The 20,423-nt window shown below is 50.4% G+C and overlaps 1 protein-coding gene across 3 annotated transcripts in view; it reads right to left on the reverse strand.

The window, feature by feature from the left end:
* nsmce1 (NSE1 homolog, SMC5-SMC6 complex component) overlaps positions 1 to 20,423 on the reverse strand; it is a 41,487-nt gene that overhangs the window by 5,868 nt on the left and 15,196 nt on the right. For 2 of the 3 annotated variants that reach the window (XM_070901465.1, XM_070901464.1), the window contains exons 3-6: positions 5,215 to 5,336; positions 4,228 to 4,305; positions 3,156 to 3,302; positions 2,763 to 2,879 (exon numbers count right to left, since the gene is read on the reverse strand). In XM_070901465.1, coding sequence (XP_070757566.1) covers positions 2,763 to 2,879; positions 3,156 to 3,302; positions 4,228 to 4,305; positions 5,215 to 5,336 — 464 coding nt within the window. The remainder of the gene's footprint in view (positions 1 to 2,762; positions 2,880 to 3,155; positions 3,303 to 4,227; positions 4,306 to 5,214; positions 5,337 to 20,423) is intronic. The other variant, XM_070901466.1, reaches the window with a different exon arrangement.

A 20,423-nucleotide genomic window follows, 5' to 3' on the forward strand; every position in this document is an offset into this window, starting at 1 on the left:
TGGGAGTGGATCCCACACACACTGGCTGGGCTGGGGTAGATCGCACACACACTGGCTGGGCTGGGGGTGGATCCCACACACACTGACTGGGCTGGGAGTGGAACCCACACACACTGGCTGGGCTGGGAGTGGATCCCACACACACACTGGCTGGGCTGGGGGTAGATCCCACACACACACACTGGCTGGGCTGGGGGTAGATCCCACACACACACACTGGCTGGCTGGGCTGGGGGTAGATCCCACACACACTGGCTGGGCTGTGGGTGGATTCCACACACACACACTGGCTGGGCTGGGAGTGGATCACACACACACACACACTGGCTGGGCTGGGAGTGGATCCCACACACACTGGCTGGGCTGGGGTAGATCGCACACACACTGGCTGGGCTGGGGGTAGATCCCACACACACTGGCTGGGCTGGGAGTGGATCCCACACACACTGGCTGGGCTGGGGGTAGATCCCACACACACTGGCTGGGCTGGGGGTAGATCCCACACACACACACTGGCTGGGCTGGGGGTAGATCCCACACACACACACTGGCTGGGCTGGGGGTAGATCCCACACACACACACTGGCTGGGCTGGGAGTGGATCCCACACACACACACTGGCTGGGCTGGGAGTGGATCCCACACACACACACACTGGCTGGGCTGGGGTAGATCGCACGCACACTGGCTGGGCTGGGAGTGGATCCCACACACACTGGCTGGGCTGGGGTAGATCGCACACACACTGGCTGGGCTGGGGGTGGATCCCACACACACTGACTGGGCTGGGAGTGGAACCCACACACACTGGCTGGGCTGGGAGTGGATCCCACACACACACTGGCTGGGCTGGGGGTAGATCCCACACACACACTGGCTGGGCTGGGGGTAGATCCCACACACACACTGGCTGGGCTGGGGGTGGATCCCACACACACACACTGGCTGGGCTGGGGGTAGATCCCACACACACACACTGGCTGGGCTGGGGTGGATCCCACACACACACACTGGCTGGGCTGGGAGTGGATCACACACACACACACACTGGCTGGGCTGGGAGTGGATCCCACACACACACACACTGGCTGGGCTGGGGGTAGATCCCACACACACTGGCTGGGCTGGGGGTAGATCCCACACACACACACTGGCTGGGCTGGGGGTAGATCCCACACACACAGGCTGGGCTGGGAGTGGATCACACACACACACTGGCTGGGCTGGGAGTGGATCACACACACACACACAGAGGCTGGGCTGGGGGTAAAGGCCCAACACACTCAGTGTCCGTTGCATCTATTCTGATACTAGATTCTGATACATCTCCACACTAGTGCTTCCGATGTGTCTTTTTTCCACAACAGAGGATTCTCCTCCCCGTGGTTAACATGGCCCTCGACCGTGTCCATTCTCTCCCCTTCCCCTCCCTCCCAGAACCATGACAGGGTTCCCCTTGTCCTCACCTTTCACCCCACCAGTCTCCACGTTCAACGGATCATCCTCTGCCATTTCCGCCACCTCCAGTGTGATCCCACCATCGATCACATCTCCCCCTCCCCTCCCCTCTCAGCATTCCAAAGGGATCGCCCCCTCCGTGACCCCCTGGTCCATTCCGCAGTCACCCCCAGCTCCCCCTCCCCTTCCCACGGCACCTTCCCGTGCAAGTGCAGGAGATGCAACACCTGCCCTTTGACCTCCTCCCTTCCCACTGTCCAGGGCCCAAACACTCCTTCCCGGTGAAACAGTGATTTACTTGTACTTCTGTCAATTCAGTATACTGTGTTCACTGCTCACGGTGTGGTCTCTACATTGGGGAGACCGAGCGTAGATTGGGTGAGCGCTTTGTGGAACACCTCCGTTCAGTCCGTAAGTGTGACCCTGAGCTTCCGGTCGCCTGTCACTTTAATTCCCCGCTCCACTCACACTCTGACCTCTCCGTCCTCGGTCTCCTGCACTGTTCCAACGGAGCTCACCGCAAGGAACAGCACCTCATCTTTCGTTCAGGCACTTTACAGCCTCCGGGACTCAACATCGAGTTCAACAATTTCAGACCCTAACCACTGCCCATATTTATCACACGGCAGCTCTTCCCATTAACACCTCTTCTTTCCTTGCCCCATTACCACCTCCTTTTGCTTTGCACTATCATCCCTTTGTCATTTAATCATCACAGACCTTCACTTTTGTGCTTTCCTCCCCCTTTCCCTACACTTGTTTAAAACCTCGCAAAACCTCCAACATTTTCCAATTCTGGCAAAGGGTCAGCGACCTGAAACATTAACGCTGTTTCTGTCTCCACAGACGCTGCCCGACCCGCTGAGATTTCCAGTGTTCTCTGATTTTATCCCACACTGGGGGAGGGGGGGGCCTGTCTCGATGTTTGCTGTACCAATGTCCAATTCCCCTCGGGTTACATTGACCTCCAGCTGGATGAGAACTCGGACTCACCCCACCTCCCTACTCCAGGGGCAAGGACCCAGCTCAGTCACAGACCCCCACCCCACCTCCCTACCCCAGGGGCAAGGACCCAGCTCAGTCACAGACCCCCACCCCACCTCCCTACCCCAGGGGCAAGGACACAGCTCAGTCACAGACCCCCACCCCACCTCCCTACCCCAGGGGCAAGGACCCAGCTCAGTCACAGACCCCCACCCCACCTCCCTACCCCACGGGCAAGGACCCAGCTCAGTCACAGACCCCCCACCCGAGAGCAAGGACCAAGGTCCCCCTCCCCCTGTGGCGGTGCCAGCCGGCAGTACCTGGATGGCGATGTTGTGGCAGATGTTACACTCCTTCACCAGGTCCTGGTACATGTTGCGAATGTATTGTTCGAGCTCCATAATGCAGCGGGTGCTCAGAATGTATTCCCCATCACTCTAACCAGGGAGAACAAACAGCAGACTCAGCAGCATGTTCCGGGGGACAGGGGACCGAGCGAGTGAGCGCGTGCTCGGGGGAAGCGTGTGTTTGTGCGACACTTGACACAGCAGCATGTTCTGGGGGACAGGGGACCGAGCGAGTGAGCGAGCGCGTGCTCGGGGGAAGCGTGTGTTTGTGCGACACTTGACTCAGCAGCATGTTCTGGGGGACAGGGGACCGAGCGAGCGAGCGAGCGCGTGCTCGGGGGAAGCGTGTGTTTGTGCGACACTTGCCTCACAGAGCCACTTGTCCTGCACGAACCGCTGCAACACCTGCTCCACTTCTTTCTTCTTCATTTTCTTGGGCTGCAGCTGGTCAGCCAGGTTGAGGATGTCTGTGGAAGAGACCATCCCACTTTCCGACTCGAGAACCAGGTCCATCTGAAACAAAAGGGCTTTGAATGCATCTTGTGAAACTGCTCCCAATCATCTAGCCAGGCTGCAACCCATCGCCGTGGGTTAGCAGGTTACTGTCCAGGTGGTGTGACCCTCGCCATGTCTCTGCCCCTTTACCCACCTAACCCAACCCGTGTGGAGCAGAGGGCAGGTGCTCTCACACCCAGACTGCTGCCCAACGCCCTGGGCAATCTCGGACACTTCCAGCAGGGTATGGGAGCCACTTCCAGTGATGAAAGCGGGAGAGGCTGAGGGATGTACATCGCTCACCCATCAACCAAACAAATTGACACGGCCTCCCGAGCAGTCAACTCAGGAGCAGTACCGGGCTGATCGTTAATGCGCAACATGTGTCTCCCTGGGATAGAGGGCTGATTGATGGAGCCTGTTGGACAGAGGAGCAGATACCTGTACACGGGCCGAGAAAGCGAGAGGGGGGCTGGTGAACTCTCTGGTACGATATCAATCAGGTTTATGACACGACAGAAGTGAGATGTCGCTGCCCTTCACGTTCCCATTGGCCGGATGCGGTGAGCTTGTCCACAATGAATGGCTCCATTTATTCTGCCACATTTACAGCAGAGTTATTGCCCACGTGCAGAGTCGCTTTATTCCGGCGTGTGCCCCGAGAGCGAGGGTCAGAGGGTCAGGTGTCGCGAGCAGGAAGGTGGCTGAGAGTTCACCCTAGGCTACTGGTAACAGCCCGTGTACAGAACCCACTGAGGACAATTCCGAGCTCCACAACAATCTCACCACAAGCTAAACGATTATAAACCTGCTGCTTATTTAAAGGTCTTCGATTTTAATGACGATGAAAGAACTTGCACAACAGGAAGTTCACAAATCCGGATGAAGTGTAAACATCAGACCAGTGCTACGTTTGAAATATGAGTCACTGAGCTGTACTCACAGTTTTCTTGAACAATTCCAGTTCCGTTTCGGTGTAATCGAATGCCATCCTGGTGATCTCAGTCTCTGCAAGGTTAATCTGGAGACAGTGCAAGAGGGCGATTAATGGCAGGTTACAAGGACTCACAGTCTGCGAGCGCTCTTTCTACAGGTGGGGACACAAAAGGGCGACTGTCAGAGAGCGCGAATGTCCCGTGAACACGGGCTGTCTTGCGTGCAATGATCAGGTCAAGGTTCTCGTGGCAGGCTGGGGTCAGGGGTGTTCAGGAGCATCACGGCCCCATACACAGGTTGCATGTTTTAATGTACACCATTTCAAGCCTAATGCATTCACCATACACTTCACCTTGTTAAATCACTTCAGCCCCCCCCTCCCCCCGTGCCATCAAAATCAGGAAACTCTTGACCAGTCATTTCTCCATAGCTGCTATCAATGCTGTTCTTCGAATTGGTTTGCAGAAGCTGGGCGCACTGGCATTTCCACAACCCCTTCCTCCAAAATTGCAGCTCAGCCAAGAGCTCTCAGTTTAATCAAATGACAGTATGTGCCGGGCCCCACTGTAACATAAAGGAGGCCCGGTGTGAGCCCAGAGGGATGTTGGAGACAGCTTACTACACCCGGCAGAAGAGCTAAAACCCAGCTACCAATGGAATGGGCCAAGCCTGGACACTGAATGGCATCCGTGATCTTGTGATGTTCAGCTGGAGACAAAGCAAAAGGGTAGGATTCAAAGTTATAAACCCTGGGTCAGGAATCAAACGCCCCAGTACAGCAACAAAACCAGAAACGGGCAAACCAGAGGGAGACTGTGGCTTGTAGCTGGCACAGAACCCAACCTAGTGACCCCACCCCCAGCAACCTCCCACCCCCAGCAACCTCCCACCCCCAGCAACCTCCCACCCCCAGCAACCTCCCACCCCCAGCGACGTCTGCTCCCCCACAGCCACCAGAAGTGGAAGCCACAAGGACTCCGCGCCTCCCACTCACCAGAGCATAATGCTGCCGGCCATCGTCCTCACTCATCCCCTTCCTGATCTCCATGAAGAGCGGCTGCAGGTGGCCGTTGATACTTTTGATAAAGTCATCCAAATGGTCATGTCTGTAGTGCGCTGCAGATCGAAGACAAGAGGCAGGTTTCAGCACAGGCTCAGTGACAGACATTGATCCTTCCAGAGGACCAGCCGTGCGGAGGGGAATGTACTGACAATCTACCCCCTCCCCCCAATTAAATCGAATCTAATTAGGCAAAAGGGGAAAACACTTTCAACAAGCCTCCTACTTTGAGAGAGTCAGTATGTTGCTGGTACATTGCCGATGGCACTGCATAGGGGACCATCGATCGTGGCCAGGAGCGAGCAGGGCGCTGGGTCTTTGGTGGGGTGGGAGCGAATGGCCGAGAGTCACCAAGGGCAGAGGGAGGGGAGCAAATTACAAACAAGGCCTGAGAAAGAGGGGAGCTGTGGAGTGAGGGGAGGGCAGTCAGGGGCGGCCGGGGGGGCGAATGGGCAATGGTGACTGACGGAGACACCTGTCTGTGTGTTTATCCAATGGGGAGACGTTCAGCAACAGCAAGTCAGATCTACATCTAAAGCAACTCCTAAAGAACACAATGTTGGAAGCATATGGCTGGTCGTGGAGTCATCATCATCATCATAGGCGGTCCCTCGTATCGAGGGTGACTTGCTTCCACGCCAAAAAGGGACAAGTTCACAGGTGTTCCAATGAAGGACCTAATATTCCAGATCCTGACCTACACCCTGAAGGGTGGAAGATGTCTGTGGGTGGATTGTTTAACGTGGGGTGACCGTTGCACACCAGCCACCACACGGGCTTGACAGAGCGAGGTCTTGGTCCAGTGGCAAGGGTTACCCAGGACGACTGGAGACCTGCTCTGCTGCACGGACCTGGTGCGCTCACATATCGCAGTGTGGGCTGGGCCCGTGCTGCCCCTGGCCCCGAACTCACGCCTCCCCTGGGCCCCGATCACATCCCTCCACAGCCTCTCGCCGCTCCTGCTGTACCTGGCCACGCTCCAATCACCGACCTGGATCTTGATGACGTCACTCTTCGCTGCCGTCGCAGCTCGCGCTGCTCCCTGGAGTATTCCTCCATGCTGCTCCCAGGTATCTGACAGGCAGCAGGCAGTTTGTTCCGTTTACTGGTGTTGTGACGAGGGGTTCCACACTGAACTGTGACCTGTCCTTTCTCCTCACAGGTGCTCCCACACTGCTCTGCTCCCCTAGCCACGTGTGTTTTAAGTCCCCATCTCCAACCGCTGCTGTATTGCCCTTGCTCTGCAGCCTCTTCTGCCCAGCCTTGGTCACACGGTGATTGACCCCAAACTGTTGGGGGGACGGTGGACACTCGAAACACAGGCCACAGTGGCTCAGTCTCAGAACACTATCGCACTTTAACACTGGGACACGACAAGCAGGTATTAAATATCACAGCAATGAAGTTGAGTATTCCTGCTGTGCGAGGAGGTGTTTTACTGTATTAATAGCATGTACACAAGCTATAAAACACGCAGAATCTCTGCAGCCCCAGGCCATTCTCAAAGGGTACATACAAATCAGGAATAACCGGCATCAAACATTCCAAAGACACTGGCGAGGTCGAGCCAAATTAAAATAAGACAACTTCTGTGAGCAAATTAGAAACCTGGAGCAGCAGCGTTGATGTATACCACACCGCCAATGGCCATCTGATAACAAACCAGTCACCAAAGGTACAGTCATTTAATCAGCAGGTTGATAAAATCTCAGTCGACAGCTTCCCACACTGAGGGACTGCCTATGATGATAATGTCGCTGCACTTTTCATTTTCACAAGCGCAGACTGAGCTGGAGAAAGGTCGGAAACACAAACTATCCACACTGCACGTGTTTCGTTCAGTTGGGTCCGCCGTACAGGTGACCTTGCATGTTCAGACACACAGGAAATCACAAAGCTACTGCTACAGTGACATACCCACTGCAAGCTGGTGGTACCCAGTCTCAACCATGAGAGTTTTAAATCTGAGGCGTTGCAGGACTGGGAGCCAAAGAGGGTTGGCGAGGACAGGGGCGATCAGTGAGCGAGACAGTGGGAGCTAGAATATGGCCAGCCAAGCTTTGGGGGAGCTGAAGTTTATGGCGGATGGAAGATGGGAGGCCGGCCAGGAGTGCGTCGGAATAGTCATATCTAGCGGTGAGCGAGGGATGGAGGAGGGTTTCAGCCAAGGATGAGCTGAGGCAGGGGCGGAGACAGGGCGATGTTACGGAGGGTGGGAATAGGCAGTCTGGGTGACGGAGAGGATCTGGGACCAGAAGCTCAGCTCAGGACCCAAGAGGGGGAGAACGGTGTGGTTCAGGCACTCCCAGGTCTCCTGTGCTTGTATATCGAGAGCATGGTCATTTATTGGTTATGTTACTGGACTAATAATCCAGAGAACGGGAGTTCCAATCCCACAGTGGTAGTTTGAGAATTTAAATTCAGTTTAAAAAAAAAATCTGGAAATAAAACTCTGGTCTCAGTAAAAGTGACCGTGGAGGTGTCAGAGCGACAACAAAACACAACTTGTTCACGGTGTCCTTTGGGGATGGTAGTCTGCCGCCCTTACCCGGTCTGGCCTACATATGACTCCAGTCCCACACCAACGTGACTGACTCCGAAGTGACCCAACAAGACACTCAGCCGTATCAAACTCACCACAAACATGGACTGCTACAGATCCGAAAGGCCCACCCCTCCTCCGGGCCACTCGGGATGGGCAATAAATGCCTGCCTTGCCAACATCGCCCACATCCCGAGAATGAATTAAAAAAAAAATCACTTTGCAATTCTTCTTTACCGATGCTGCCCCTCCCCCGCCCTGAACATACATGGTCGGTCTCTCTCTCTCTCTCTCTCTCTCTCTCTCAACCAGGCGGAGCACTCGTACCTGACCGCTACCCAGTGGCTGCTGTTGATAGATGCCCATCAGGTGATGCCCCTACAGCTGAATATCCTGCCAACACAGGCCTCACACCTGAGGAATGGTGGTTTTGGGGCTGTACCCAAGGGTTGGCAGTGCCCGGGTAACTGTGCCAGGTACCTTCGGGAGAGAAAACTCAATCACAAAGTGAGTGTGATTCACATCATCAATAAGCTGATGCTTATTCTAATTTGTAAAAGCGATGAAAAGCAGAACTGCCAGTGTTCCTCACAAACTTATCCTCTACATCATGAAATGATTTCGCATCACTTCCATGAAATGTTTTTCTGAATCGAAGAACTTCTCATTTCTTGAAAGCATCTGCCTGCACACTACGCCCCCCTGACTATTCAGCAACGTTATGCAAAGCCAGAGGCGTGTGTTTGCATTGTGGGCTATATTCAGGCAGAGTGAGGGCAGGCAGTGAGCGAGGCCACACCCACAGGGCTGAGTGACAGCTCTAGCCAAACATAACCACACTGCACTGCCCGAGCTCACCAACAGTGGGCCGCATCCTCTCAGTCCACTTTCTAGTTTATTGAGAAACCTCTCGGTGAAGGGCCAGGGGCGAGAACGAAAGACGTGCATTTCTGTAGCACCTATTACACCTCAGAACATCCCAAAGTGCTTTACGGCCAGTGAAGTCCTTGTTAACAGTCACTGTTGTAATGTGGGAAACGCAGCAAGCAATTTGCACGCAGCAAGCTCCGACAATCAGCAACGTGATAATAACCAAATAATCTGTTCTGGTGATGTTGGTCGAGGGATAAATATTGGCCCCAGGACACCAGGGAAAACTCCCCTGCTTTCCTATGGAATCGTGGCATGCGATCCCGCTGGAGACCAGGGATCGATCCAGAACGGTACGACTCGCTATGTCACTGGCTGGTGCCCACGGTCACTGAGCCTTTCCAGGGTGCCCCAAGGTTACCATTTACATCCAACTCCGATTGGGGTAATATCGCCCTCCCCGCGGGGGCAATAAACTGGTGGTGATCTATTACAGCCCCGTTGTTCACCCTGTTGATTGTACAATGGGCAAGTGATCCCAGGTCACTGCCCACGTAGCTCCCATCAGCACAACCCACAACCAGCACCAACACACGGCCCCGACCGATTCACCCACTGAACTGAAATCTCTTCCACGCCCTCGGCACACAAACTCAAATAGAAACTGCACACTGTCCCCAAGCACAGGTACGCCATCAGTTTCCATATCTGCCCACTTTAAATACTTGCAAATATCAAAATACTTGGCAGAGACAAAACCAGGTGCAGTTAGTCGTGAGCAGCACTTCCGCAGGAGACCAACAAACCGACACGCACCACCGTTCAGTCCTGACCTGCAGTGCTCGCGACTTTGGGAGTTTTATTTATTGAACATTCAGCAGTGCGACCTGTGGCTTGGGTTAAACACTCGGGGCGACAGGTCATCACACAAAGGTACTGGGTGGGCGAGGGTTTGCACACTGACAGACCTCTCGCACTGGACAATGCCAACCACAACCAGCAAGCTGGCTGAGCAAGCTCCACGGGACTCCACCTCCGCGGAGGAAAGACATGACTTTTTACCCATCGAAAAAAGCCAGGTTAGTAGAAGTGAGCAATTATCACCGCGTACAGTGGGTAGATGAAGCTGTCTGCCTCTTGCTCACCTTCCCCACATGCATTCTCCTGGCCCAGTGAGATAACAGGATATCAAGCACACCCCTGGCCTCCTCTCCACAAGAGGTCTGCGAGAACCATAAGAAATAGGAGCAGGAGTCGGCCATTCGGCCCCTCGAGCCTGCTCCACCATTTAATAAGATCATGACTGATCTGATCATGGACTCAGATCCACTTCCCTGCCCACTCCCCATAACCCTTTATTCCTTTATCGCTCAAAAATCTGTCTATCTCCATCTTAAATATTTTCAATGCCCCAGCCTCCACAGCTCTCTGGGGCAGAGAATTCCACAGATTTACAACCCTCAGAGAGAAGGAATTCCTCCTCATCTCAGTTTTAAATGGGCGACCCCTTATTCTGAGACTATGTCCACTAGTTTTAGTTTCCCCTATGAGTGGAAATATCCTCTCTGCATCCACCTTGTCGAGCCCCCTCAGAATCTTATATGTTTTGATAAGATAACCTCTAATTCTTCTGAACTCCAATGAGTATAGGCCCAACCAAAAAGTCAACCCCCCTCATCTCCGGACTCAACCTAGTGAACCTTCTCTGAACAGCCTCCAATGCAAGTATATCCTTCCTTAAATAAGGAGACCAAAACTGTACGCAGTACTCCAGATGTGGCCTCACCAATACCCTGTACAGTTGGAGCAGGACTTCTCTGCTTTTATACTCTATCCCCCTTGCAATAAAGGCCAACATTCCATTTGCCTTCCTGATCACTTGCTGTACCTGCATACTAACTTTTTGTGTTTCATGCACAAGGATCCCCAGGTCCCTCTGTACTGCAGCACTTTAGAATTTAAAATGGAGAAAAATTGCAATTAGCTTTTCTATTTTTCCTACCTAAGTGGATAACCTCACATTTTCCCTCATTATTCTCCATCTGCCAAGTATTTGCCCACTCACTTAGTCTGTCTATATCCCTTTGCAGATTTTCTGTGTCCTCCTCACAATTTGGTTTTCCATCCATCTTTGTATCATCAGCAAACTTGGCTCCATTACACTCAGTCCCTTCATCCAAGTCATTAATATAGATTGTAAATAGTTGAGGCTCCAGCACTGATCCCTGTGGTACCCCACTAGTCACTGTTTGCCAACCAGAAAATGACCCATTTATTCCGACTCTCTGTTTTCTGTTAGTGAGCCAATCCGCTATCCATGCTAACATATTACATAGAAACATAGCAAATAGGTGCAGGAGTAGGCCATTCGGCCCTTCGAGCCTGCACCACCATTCAATAAGATCATGGCTGATCATTCCCTCGGTACCCCTTTCCTGCTTTCTCTCCATACCCCTTGATCCCTTTAGCCGCAAGGGCCATATCTAACTCTCTCTTGAATATATCCTATGAACTGGCATCAACAACTCTCTGCGGTAGGGAATTCCACAGGTTAACAACTCTCTGAGTGAAGAAGTTTCTCCTCATCTCAGTCCTAAATGGCTTACCCCTTATCCTTAGACTGTGAGCCCTGGTTCTGGATTCCCCCAACATCGGGAACATTCTTCCTGCCTCTAACCTGTCCAATCCGGTCAGAATTTTATATGTTTCTATGAGATCCCCTCTCATTCTTCTAAATTCCAGTGAATATAAGCCTAGTCTCTCTAGTCTTTCTTCATATGTCAGTCCTGCCATCCCGGGAATCAGTCTGGTGAACCTTCGCTGCACTCCCTCAATAGCAAGAATGTCCTTCCTCAGATGAGGAGACCAAAACTGTACACAATATTCCAGGTGAGGCCTCACCAAGGCTCTGTACAACTGCAGTAAGACCTCCCTGCTCCTATACTCAAATCCCCGATGAAGGCCAACATACCATTTGCCTTCTTCACCGCCTGCTGTACCTGCATGCCAACTTTCAATGACTGATGAACCATGACACCCAGGTCTCATTGCACCTCCCCTTTTCCTAATCTGCTGCCATTCAGATAAATATTCTGCCTTCGTGGATAACCTCACATTTATCTACATTATACTGCATCTGCCATGCGTTTGCCCACTCACCTAACCTGTCCAAGTCACCCTGCAGCCTTTTAGCATCCTCCTCACAGCTCACACCGCCACCCAGCTTAGTGTCATCTGCAAACTTGGAGATATTACACTCAATTCCTCCATCCAAATCATTGATGTATATTGTAAATAGCTGGGGTCCCAGCACTGAACCCTGCGGCACCCCACTAGTCACTGCCTGCCATTTTGAAAAGGACCCGTTTATCCCAACTCTCTGTTTCCTGTCTGCCGACCAGTTCTCTATCCACGTCAGTACATTACCACCAATACCATGTGCTTTGATTTTGCACACCAATCTCTTGTGTGGGACCTTGTCAAAAGCCTTTTGAAAGTCCAAATACACCACATCCACTGGTTCACTCTACTAGTTACATCCTCAAAAAATTCTCAAAGATTTGTCAAGCATGATTTCCCTTTCATAAATCCATGCTGACTTGGACCGATCCTGTCACTGCTTTCCAAATGCGCTGCTATTTCATCTTTAATAATTGATTCCAACATTTTCCCCACTACTGATGCCAGGCTAATTGGTCTATAATTACCCGTTTTCTCTCTCCCTCCTTTTTAAAAAAGTGGTGTTACATTAGCTACCCTCCAGTCCATAGGAACTGATCCAGAGTCGATAGACTGTTGGAAAATGATCACCAATGCATCCACTATTTCTAGGACCACTTCCTTAAATACTCTGGGATGCAAACTATCAGACCCCAGGGATTTATCGTCCTTCAATCCCATCAATTTCCCTAACCTAGGGAGGAGTTAAACTAATATGGCAGGGGGATGGGAACCAATGCAGGGAGACAGAGGGAAACAAATTGGAGACAGAAGCAAAAGACAGAAAGGAGATGAGTAAAAGTGGAGGGCAGAGAAACCCAAGGCAACAAACAAAAAGGGCCACTTTGCAGCAAAATTCTAAGGGGTCTAAGTGTGTTAAAAAGGCAAGCCTGAAGGCTCTGTGCCTCAATGCGAGGAGTATTCGGAATAAGGTGGACGAATTAACTGTGCAGATAGCAGTTAACGGATACGATGTGGTTGGCATCAGAGACATGGCTCCAGGGTGACCAAGGCTGGGAACTCAACATCCAAGGGTATTCAACATTTAGGAAGGATAGACAGAAAGGAAAAGGAGGCGGGGTGGTGTTGCTGGTTAAAGAGGAAATTAAGGCAATTGGAAGGAAAGACATTAGCTTGGATGGTGTTAAATCGGTATGGGCGGAGCTACGGAATACCCAGGGGCAGAAAACGCTAGTGGAAGTTGTGTACAGACCTCCAAACAGTAGTAGTGATGTTGGGGAGGGCATCAAACAGGAAATTAGAGGTGCATGCAATAAAGGTGCAGCAGTTATTATCGGTGACTATAATATGCATATAGAGTGGGCTAACCAAACTGGAAACAATACAGTGGAGGAGGATTTCCTGGAGTGCATAAGGGATGGTTTTCTAGACCAATATGTCGAGGAACCAACTAGGGGGGAGGCCATCTTAGACTGGGTGTTGTGTAATGAGAGAGGATTAATTAGCAATCTTGTTGTGCGAGGCCCCTTGGGGAAGAGTGACCATAATATGGTGGAATTCTACATTAGGATGGAGAAGGAAACAGTTAATTCAGAGACCATGGTCCAGAACTTAAAGAAGGGTAACTTTGAAGGTATGAGGCGTGAATTGGCTAGGATAGATTGGCGAATGATACTTAAGGGGTTGACTGTGGATGGGCAATGGCAGACATTTAGAGACCGCATGGATGAACTACAACAATTGTACATCCTTGTCTGGCGTAAAAATAAAAAAGGGAAGGTGGCTCAACCATGGCTATCAAGGGAAACCAGGGATAGTATTAAAGTCAAGGAAGTGGCATACAAATTGGCCAAAAATAGCAGCGAACCCGGGGACTGGGAGAAATTTAGAACTCAGCAGAGGACGACAAAGGGTTTGATTAGGGCAGGGAAAATAGAGTACGAGAAGAAGCTTGCAGGGAACATTAAAATGGACTGCAAAAACTTCTATCGATATGTAAAGAAAAAAAGGTTAGAAAAGATAAACGTAGGTCCCCTGCAGTCAGAATCAGGGGAAGTCATAACGGGGAACAAAGAAATTGCAGACCAATTGAACAAGTACTTTGGTTCGGTATTCACTAAGGAGCACACAAACAACCTTCCGGATATAAAGGGGATCAGAGGGTCTAGTAAGAAGGAGGAACTGAGGGAAATCCTGATTAGTCTGCAAATTGTGTTGGGGAAATTGATGGGATTGAAGGCCGATAAATCCCCAGGGCCTGATGGTCTGCATCCCAGAGTACTTAAGGAGATGGCCTTGGAAATAGTGGATGCATTGACAGTCATTTTCCAACATTCCATAGACTCTGGATCAGTTCCAATGGAGTGGAGGGTAGCCAATGTAACCCCACTTTTAAAAAAAAAGGAGGGAGAGAGAAAACACGGAATTATAGACCGGTCAGCCTGACATCAGTAGTGGATAAAATGATGGAATCAATTTTTAAGGATGTAATAGCAGCTCATTTGGAAAGAGGTGACATGATAGGTCCAAGTCAGCATGGATTTGTGAAAGGAAAATCATGCTTGACAAATCTTCTGGAATTTTTTGAGGATGTTTCTAGTACAGTGGACAAGGGAGAACCAGTTGATGTGGTATATTTGGACTTTCAGAAGGCTTTTGACAAGGTCCCACACAAGAGATTAATGTGCAAAGTTAAAGCACATGGGATTGGGGGGTAGTGTGCTGACGTGGATTGAGAACTGGTTGGCAGACAGGAAGCAAAGAGTAGGAGTAAATGGGTATTTTTCAGAATGGCAGGCAATAACTAGTGGGGTACCGCAAGGTTCTGTGCTGGGGCCCCAGCTGTTTACATTGTACATTAATGATTTAGACGAGGGGATTAAATGTAGTATCTCCAAATTTGCGGATGACACGAAGATGGGTGGCAGTGTGAGCTGCGAGGAGGATGCTATGAGGCTGCAGAGTGACTTGGATAGGTTAGGTGAGTGGTCAAATGCATGGCAGATGAAGTATAATGTGGATAAATGTGAGGTTATCCACTTTGGTGGTAAAAACAGAGAGACAGACTATTATCTGAATGGTGACAGATTAGGAAAAGGGGAGGTGCAACGAGATATGGGTGTCATGGTACATCAGTCATTGAAGGTTGGCATACAGGTACAGCAGGCGGTTAAGAAAGCAAATGGCATGTTGACCTTCATAGCGAGGGGATTTGAGTACAAGGGCAGGGAGGTGTTACTACAGTTGTACAGGGCCTTGGTGAGGCCACACCTGGAGTATTGTGTACAGTTTTGGTCTCCTAACTTGAGGAAGGACGTTCTTGCTGTTGAGGGAGTGCAGCGAAGGTTCACCAGACTGATTCCCGGGATGGCGGGACTGACATATCAAGAAGGACTGGATCAACTGGGCTTGTATTCACTGGAGTTCAGACGAATGAGAGGGGATCTCATAGAAACGTTTAAAATTCTGATGGGTTTAGACAGGTTAGATGCAGGAAGAATGTTCCCAATGTTGGGGAAGTCCAGAACCAGGGGTCACAGCCTAAGGATAAGGGGTAAGCCATTTAGGACCGAGATGAGGAGAAACTTCTTCACCCAGAGAGTGGTGAACCTGTGGAATTCTCTACCACAGAAAGTTGTTGAGGCCAATTCACTAAATATATTCAAAAAGGAGTTAGATGTAGTCCTTACTACTAGGGGGATCAAGGGGTATGGCGAGAAAGCAGGAATGGGGTACTGAAGTTGCATGATCAGCCATGAACTCATTGAATGGCGGTGCAGGCTCAAAGGGCCGAATGGCCTACTCCTGCAGCTATTTTCTATGTTTCTAACACAATTTCCTGACTAATAAGGATTTCCTTCAGTTCCTCCTTCTCACTAGACCCTCAGTCCCCTAGTATTTCCGGAAGGTTATTTGTGTCTTCCTTCGTGAAGAGTGAACCAAAGTATTTGTTCAACTGGTCTGCCATTTCTTTGTTCTCCATTATAAATTCACCTGAATCTGACTGCAAGGGACCTACCTTTGTCTTCACTAATCTTTTTCTCTTCACATATCTATAGAAGCTTTTGCAGTCAGTTTTTATGTTCCCAGCAAGCTTCCTCTCGTACTCTATTTTCCCCCTCCGAATTAAACCCTTTGTCCTCCTCTGCTGAATGCTACATTTCTCCCAGTCCTCAGGTTTCTTGCTTTTTCTGGCCTATTTATATGCCTCTTCCTTGGATTTAACACTATCCTTAATTTCCCTTGTTAGCCACGGTTGAGCCACCTTCCCCGTTTTATTTTTACTCCAGACAGGGATGTACAATTGTTGAAGTTGATCAGTGTGATCTTTAAATGTTTGCCATTGCCTATCCACCATCAACCCTTTAAGTATCATTCGCCAGTCTATCCTAGCCAAGTCACGTCTCATACCATCGACGTTACCTTTCCTTAAGTTCAGGACTCTAGTCTCTGAATTAACTGTCACTCTCCATCTTAATAAAGAATTCTACCATATTATGGTCACGCTTCCCAAGGGGCCTCGCACAACATGATTGCTAATTAGTCCTTTCTCATTACACATCACCCAGTCTAGGATGGCCAGCCCTCTAGTTGGTTCCTCGACATATTGGTCTAGAAAACCATCCCTAATACACTCCAGGAAATCCTCCTCCACCGCATTGCTACCAGTTTGGTTAGCCTAATCTATATGTAGATTAAAGTCAGACATGATAACTGCTGTACCTTTATTGCACGCATCCCTAATTTCTTGTTTGATGCTGTCCCCAACCTCACTACTACTGTTTGGTGGTCTGTACATAACTCCCACTAGCGTTTTCTGCCCCTTGGTATTCCACAGCTCCACCCATACCGATTCCACATCATCCAAGCTAATGTCCTTCCTTACTTTTGCGTTAATTTCCTCTTTAACCAGTAACGCCACCCCACCTCCTTTTCCTTTCTGTCTATCCTTCCTGAATGTTGGGTTCACAGCCTTGGTCACCCTGGAGCCATGTCTCTGTGATGCCAATGATATCATATTCGTTACTTGCTGCCTGCGCAGTTAATTCGCCCACCTTATTACGAATACTCATCGCATTGAGGCACAGAGCCTTCAGGCTTGCCTTTTTAACACACTTTGCCCCTTTAGAATTTTGGTGTAATGTGGCCCTTTTTGCCTTGGGTTTCTCTGCCCTCCACTTTTACTTTTCTTCTTTCTATCTTTTGTTTCTGTCCCCATTCTACTTCCCTCCGTCTCCCTGCATAGGTACCCATCCCCAACAGCACTAGCAAACACTAGGACATTGGTTCCGTTCCTGCCCAGGTGCAGACCGTCCGGTTTGTACTGGTCCCACCTCCTCTAGAACCAGTTCCAATGTCTCAGGAATTTGAATCCCTCCCTTCTGCACCACTCCTCAAGCCACGTATTCATCTGAGCTATCCAGCAATTCCTACTCTGACTAGCACGTGGCCCTGGTAGCAATCCTGAGATTACTACCTTTGAGGTCCTTCTTTTTAAATTTAGCTCCTAGCTCCCTAAATTCGTCTCGTAGGACCTCATCCCGTTTTTTACCTATATCGTTGGTCCCTATATGCACCACGACAACTGGCTGTTCACCCTCCCATTTCAGAATGTCCTGCACCCGCTCCGAGACATCCTTGACCCTTGCACCAGGGAGGCAACATACCATCCTGGAGTCTCGATTGTGGCCGCAGAAACATCTATCTATTCCCTTTACAATAGAATCCCCTACCACTATCGCTCTCCCACTCTTTTTCCTGCCCTCCTGTGCAGCAGAGCCACCCACGGTGCCATGAATTTGACTGCTGCTGTTCTCCCCGGATGAGTCAATGCCCCAACAGTACCCAAAGCAGTATATCTGTTTTTCCCCCAACCCCGTGAACTTTTATCTTGTGCAGTCACCTTTTGTGGTACCTTATCGAATGCCTTCTGGAAATCCAAATACACCATATCCACTGGTTCCCCCTTACCCACCCAGCTCGTTACATCCTCAAAGAACTCCAGCAAATTTGTCAAACATGATTTCCCTTTCATAAAACCATGCTGACTCTGCCTGATTGAATTATGCTTTTCCAAATGTCCTGCTACTGCTTCCTTAATAATAGACTCCAGCATTTTCCCAACGACAGATGTTAGGCTAACTGGTCGATAGTTTCCTGCTTTCTGTCTGCCTCCTTTTTAAAAAAAAAATAGGGACGTTACATTTGCGGTTTTCCAATCCGCTGGGACCGCCCCAGAATCCAGGGAGTTTTGGTAAATTACAACCAATGCATCCACTATCTCTGCAGCCACTTATTTTAAGACCCTAGGATGTAAGCCATCAGGTCCAGGGGACTTGTCCACCTTTAGTCCCATTGTTTTACCGAGTGCAGCAGAGCTGGTCTCCAGTCGTCCTGGATAACCCTTGCCACTGGACCAAGACCTCGCTCTGTCAAGCCCGTGTGGTGGCTGGTGTGCAACGGTCACCCCACGTTAAAACAATCCACGCACAGGTATCTTCCACCCTTCAGGATGTAGTTCGCGATCTGGAATATTAGGTCCTTCATTGAAACACCTGGGAACTCATCCTTTTTTTGGCGTGAATGCAAGTCATCCTCGACTCGAGGGACTGCCTATGATGATGATGATCTGTACCGAGTACTACTTCTTTAGTGATAGTGATTGTATTAAGTTCCTCCCTCCCTATTGCTCCTTGATTATCCACTATTGGGATGTTTTTTGTGTCTTTTACCATGAAGACCAATACAAAATATTTGTTCAGTGTCTCTGCCATTTCCCTGTTCCCCATTATTCATTCCCCAGTCTCATCCTCTAGGGGACCAACATTTACTTTAGCCACTCTTTTCCTTTTATGTACCTGTCGAGACTCTTAGTATCTGTTTTTATATTTCATAATCCAGAGTAACTCGCCCTCCAACAGAAACCTGTAGTAGCTAAGCAATCGACCCCAACACGCACCATATTGGGGGCCCAGTGTATGTAGCGTGGGGCAGATATAGGGCTGGGGGCCCAGTGTGTGGGACAGATACAGGACTGTGTAAATTTGTTTTATTAATCTTACAGGCCCGTCCACACAGCATCAGTGCTGGGAGGCGAATGTAACAGGAATTCTCTCTGTCCTTCCAGGTGAGAAGCAATGTGATCAATGACACACCACACTCACCAGCTCCCAGAACCCACCTTCCCCTCCCATGCTCCCAGACAAACCCCCACGCTCCCAGACACTATATGGTGCAACAGACTGGTGGTTATAAAATGTCATGAGCGTCGCTGCAGGACTCAGCAGGTACATGTCAGTAAACAGCACGGTTAATCAGCCACACTGACTGTGTGGCTACCCTGCAGGATGTGGGACTTTCCTACAGTCACACACACAGCAGTTAAATCATCGAGTTTCCAGGTAATGTGGGTGAAACTAAAAGCGGCAGCTCTCTCTTAAAACCAGAAGGGCAAGTTGCCCAATCGCAAGTTGGAGAGAGTGATTCAGTAATGGGTTTTCCGCTCTGTATCGTACGGCAGTGTCCAATCTACAGAGAGTGGCTCCACCCAAACGTGTACGGCAGAGCAGCGATAAACTTCTCACCAACCCTACTTCCACTTCCAAATCACAATCGATCCGTGCTAGAGATACTGGCACACAACAACAGCCCTCGCAGCACAGCCTTGACAGTGTCCGAGGGGACGGAGGGCGAGGTGCAGTCACACCTTGGGAGGTTGGGGGGGGGGCAGGTGTAGGAGGAGGCACTGAGCATCACGTACAGGCCACATCCTCACGGCTCAGAGTACAGCATTACTGGGAGTCACAGCTCCGGGTACAGCATTACCGGGAGTCACAGGTCAGGGTACAGCATTACCGGGAGTCACAGCTCAGGGTACAGCATTACTGGGAGTCACAGCTCAGGGTACAGCATTACCGGGAGTCACAGCTCAGGGTACAGCATTACCGGGAGTCACAGGTCAGGGTACAGCATTACCGGGAGTCACAGCTCAGGGTACAGCATTACTGGGAGTCACAGGTCAGGGTACAGCATTACCGGGAGTCACAGCTCAGGGTACAGCATTACCGGGAGTCACAGGTCAGGGTACAGCATTACCGGGAGTCACAGCTCAGGGTACAGCATTACCGGGAGTCACAGGTCAGGGTACAGCATTACTGGGAGTCACAGGTCAGGGTACAGCATTACTGGGAGTCACAGGTCAGGGTACAGCATTACTGGGAGTCACAGCTCAGGGTACAGCATTACCGGGAGTCACAGGTCAGAGTACAGCATTACTGGGAGTCACAGGTCAGGGTACAGCATTACTGGGAGTCACAGGTCAGAGTACAGCATTACTGGGAGTCACAGGTCAGAGTACAGCATTACTGGGAGTAACAGGTCAGGGTACAGCATTACTGGGAGTCACAGGTCAGGGTACAGCATTACAGGGAGTCACAGGTCAGAGTACAGCATTACTGGGAGTCACAGGTCAGGGTACAGCATTACTGGGAGTCACAGGAATTAGAATAGGATTGAACCCAGTCTGAGACAGTCTGGGAAGGTCCCAGGTTTG

This window comes from Pristiophorus japonicus, chromosome 15 (assembly GCF_044704955.1).
Source record: "Pristiophorus japonicus isolate sPriJap1 chromosome 15, sPriJap1.hap1, whole genome shotgun sequence".
NCBI classification, from domain to species: Eukaryota; Metazoa; Chordata; class Chondrichthyes; family Pristiophoridae; genus Pristiophorus; species Pristiophorus japonicus.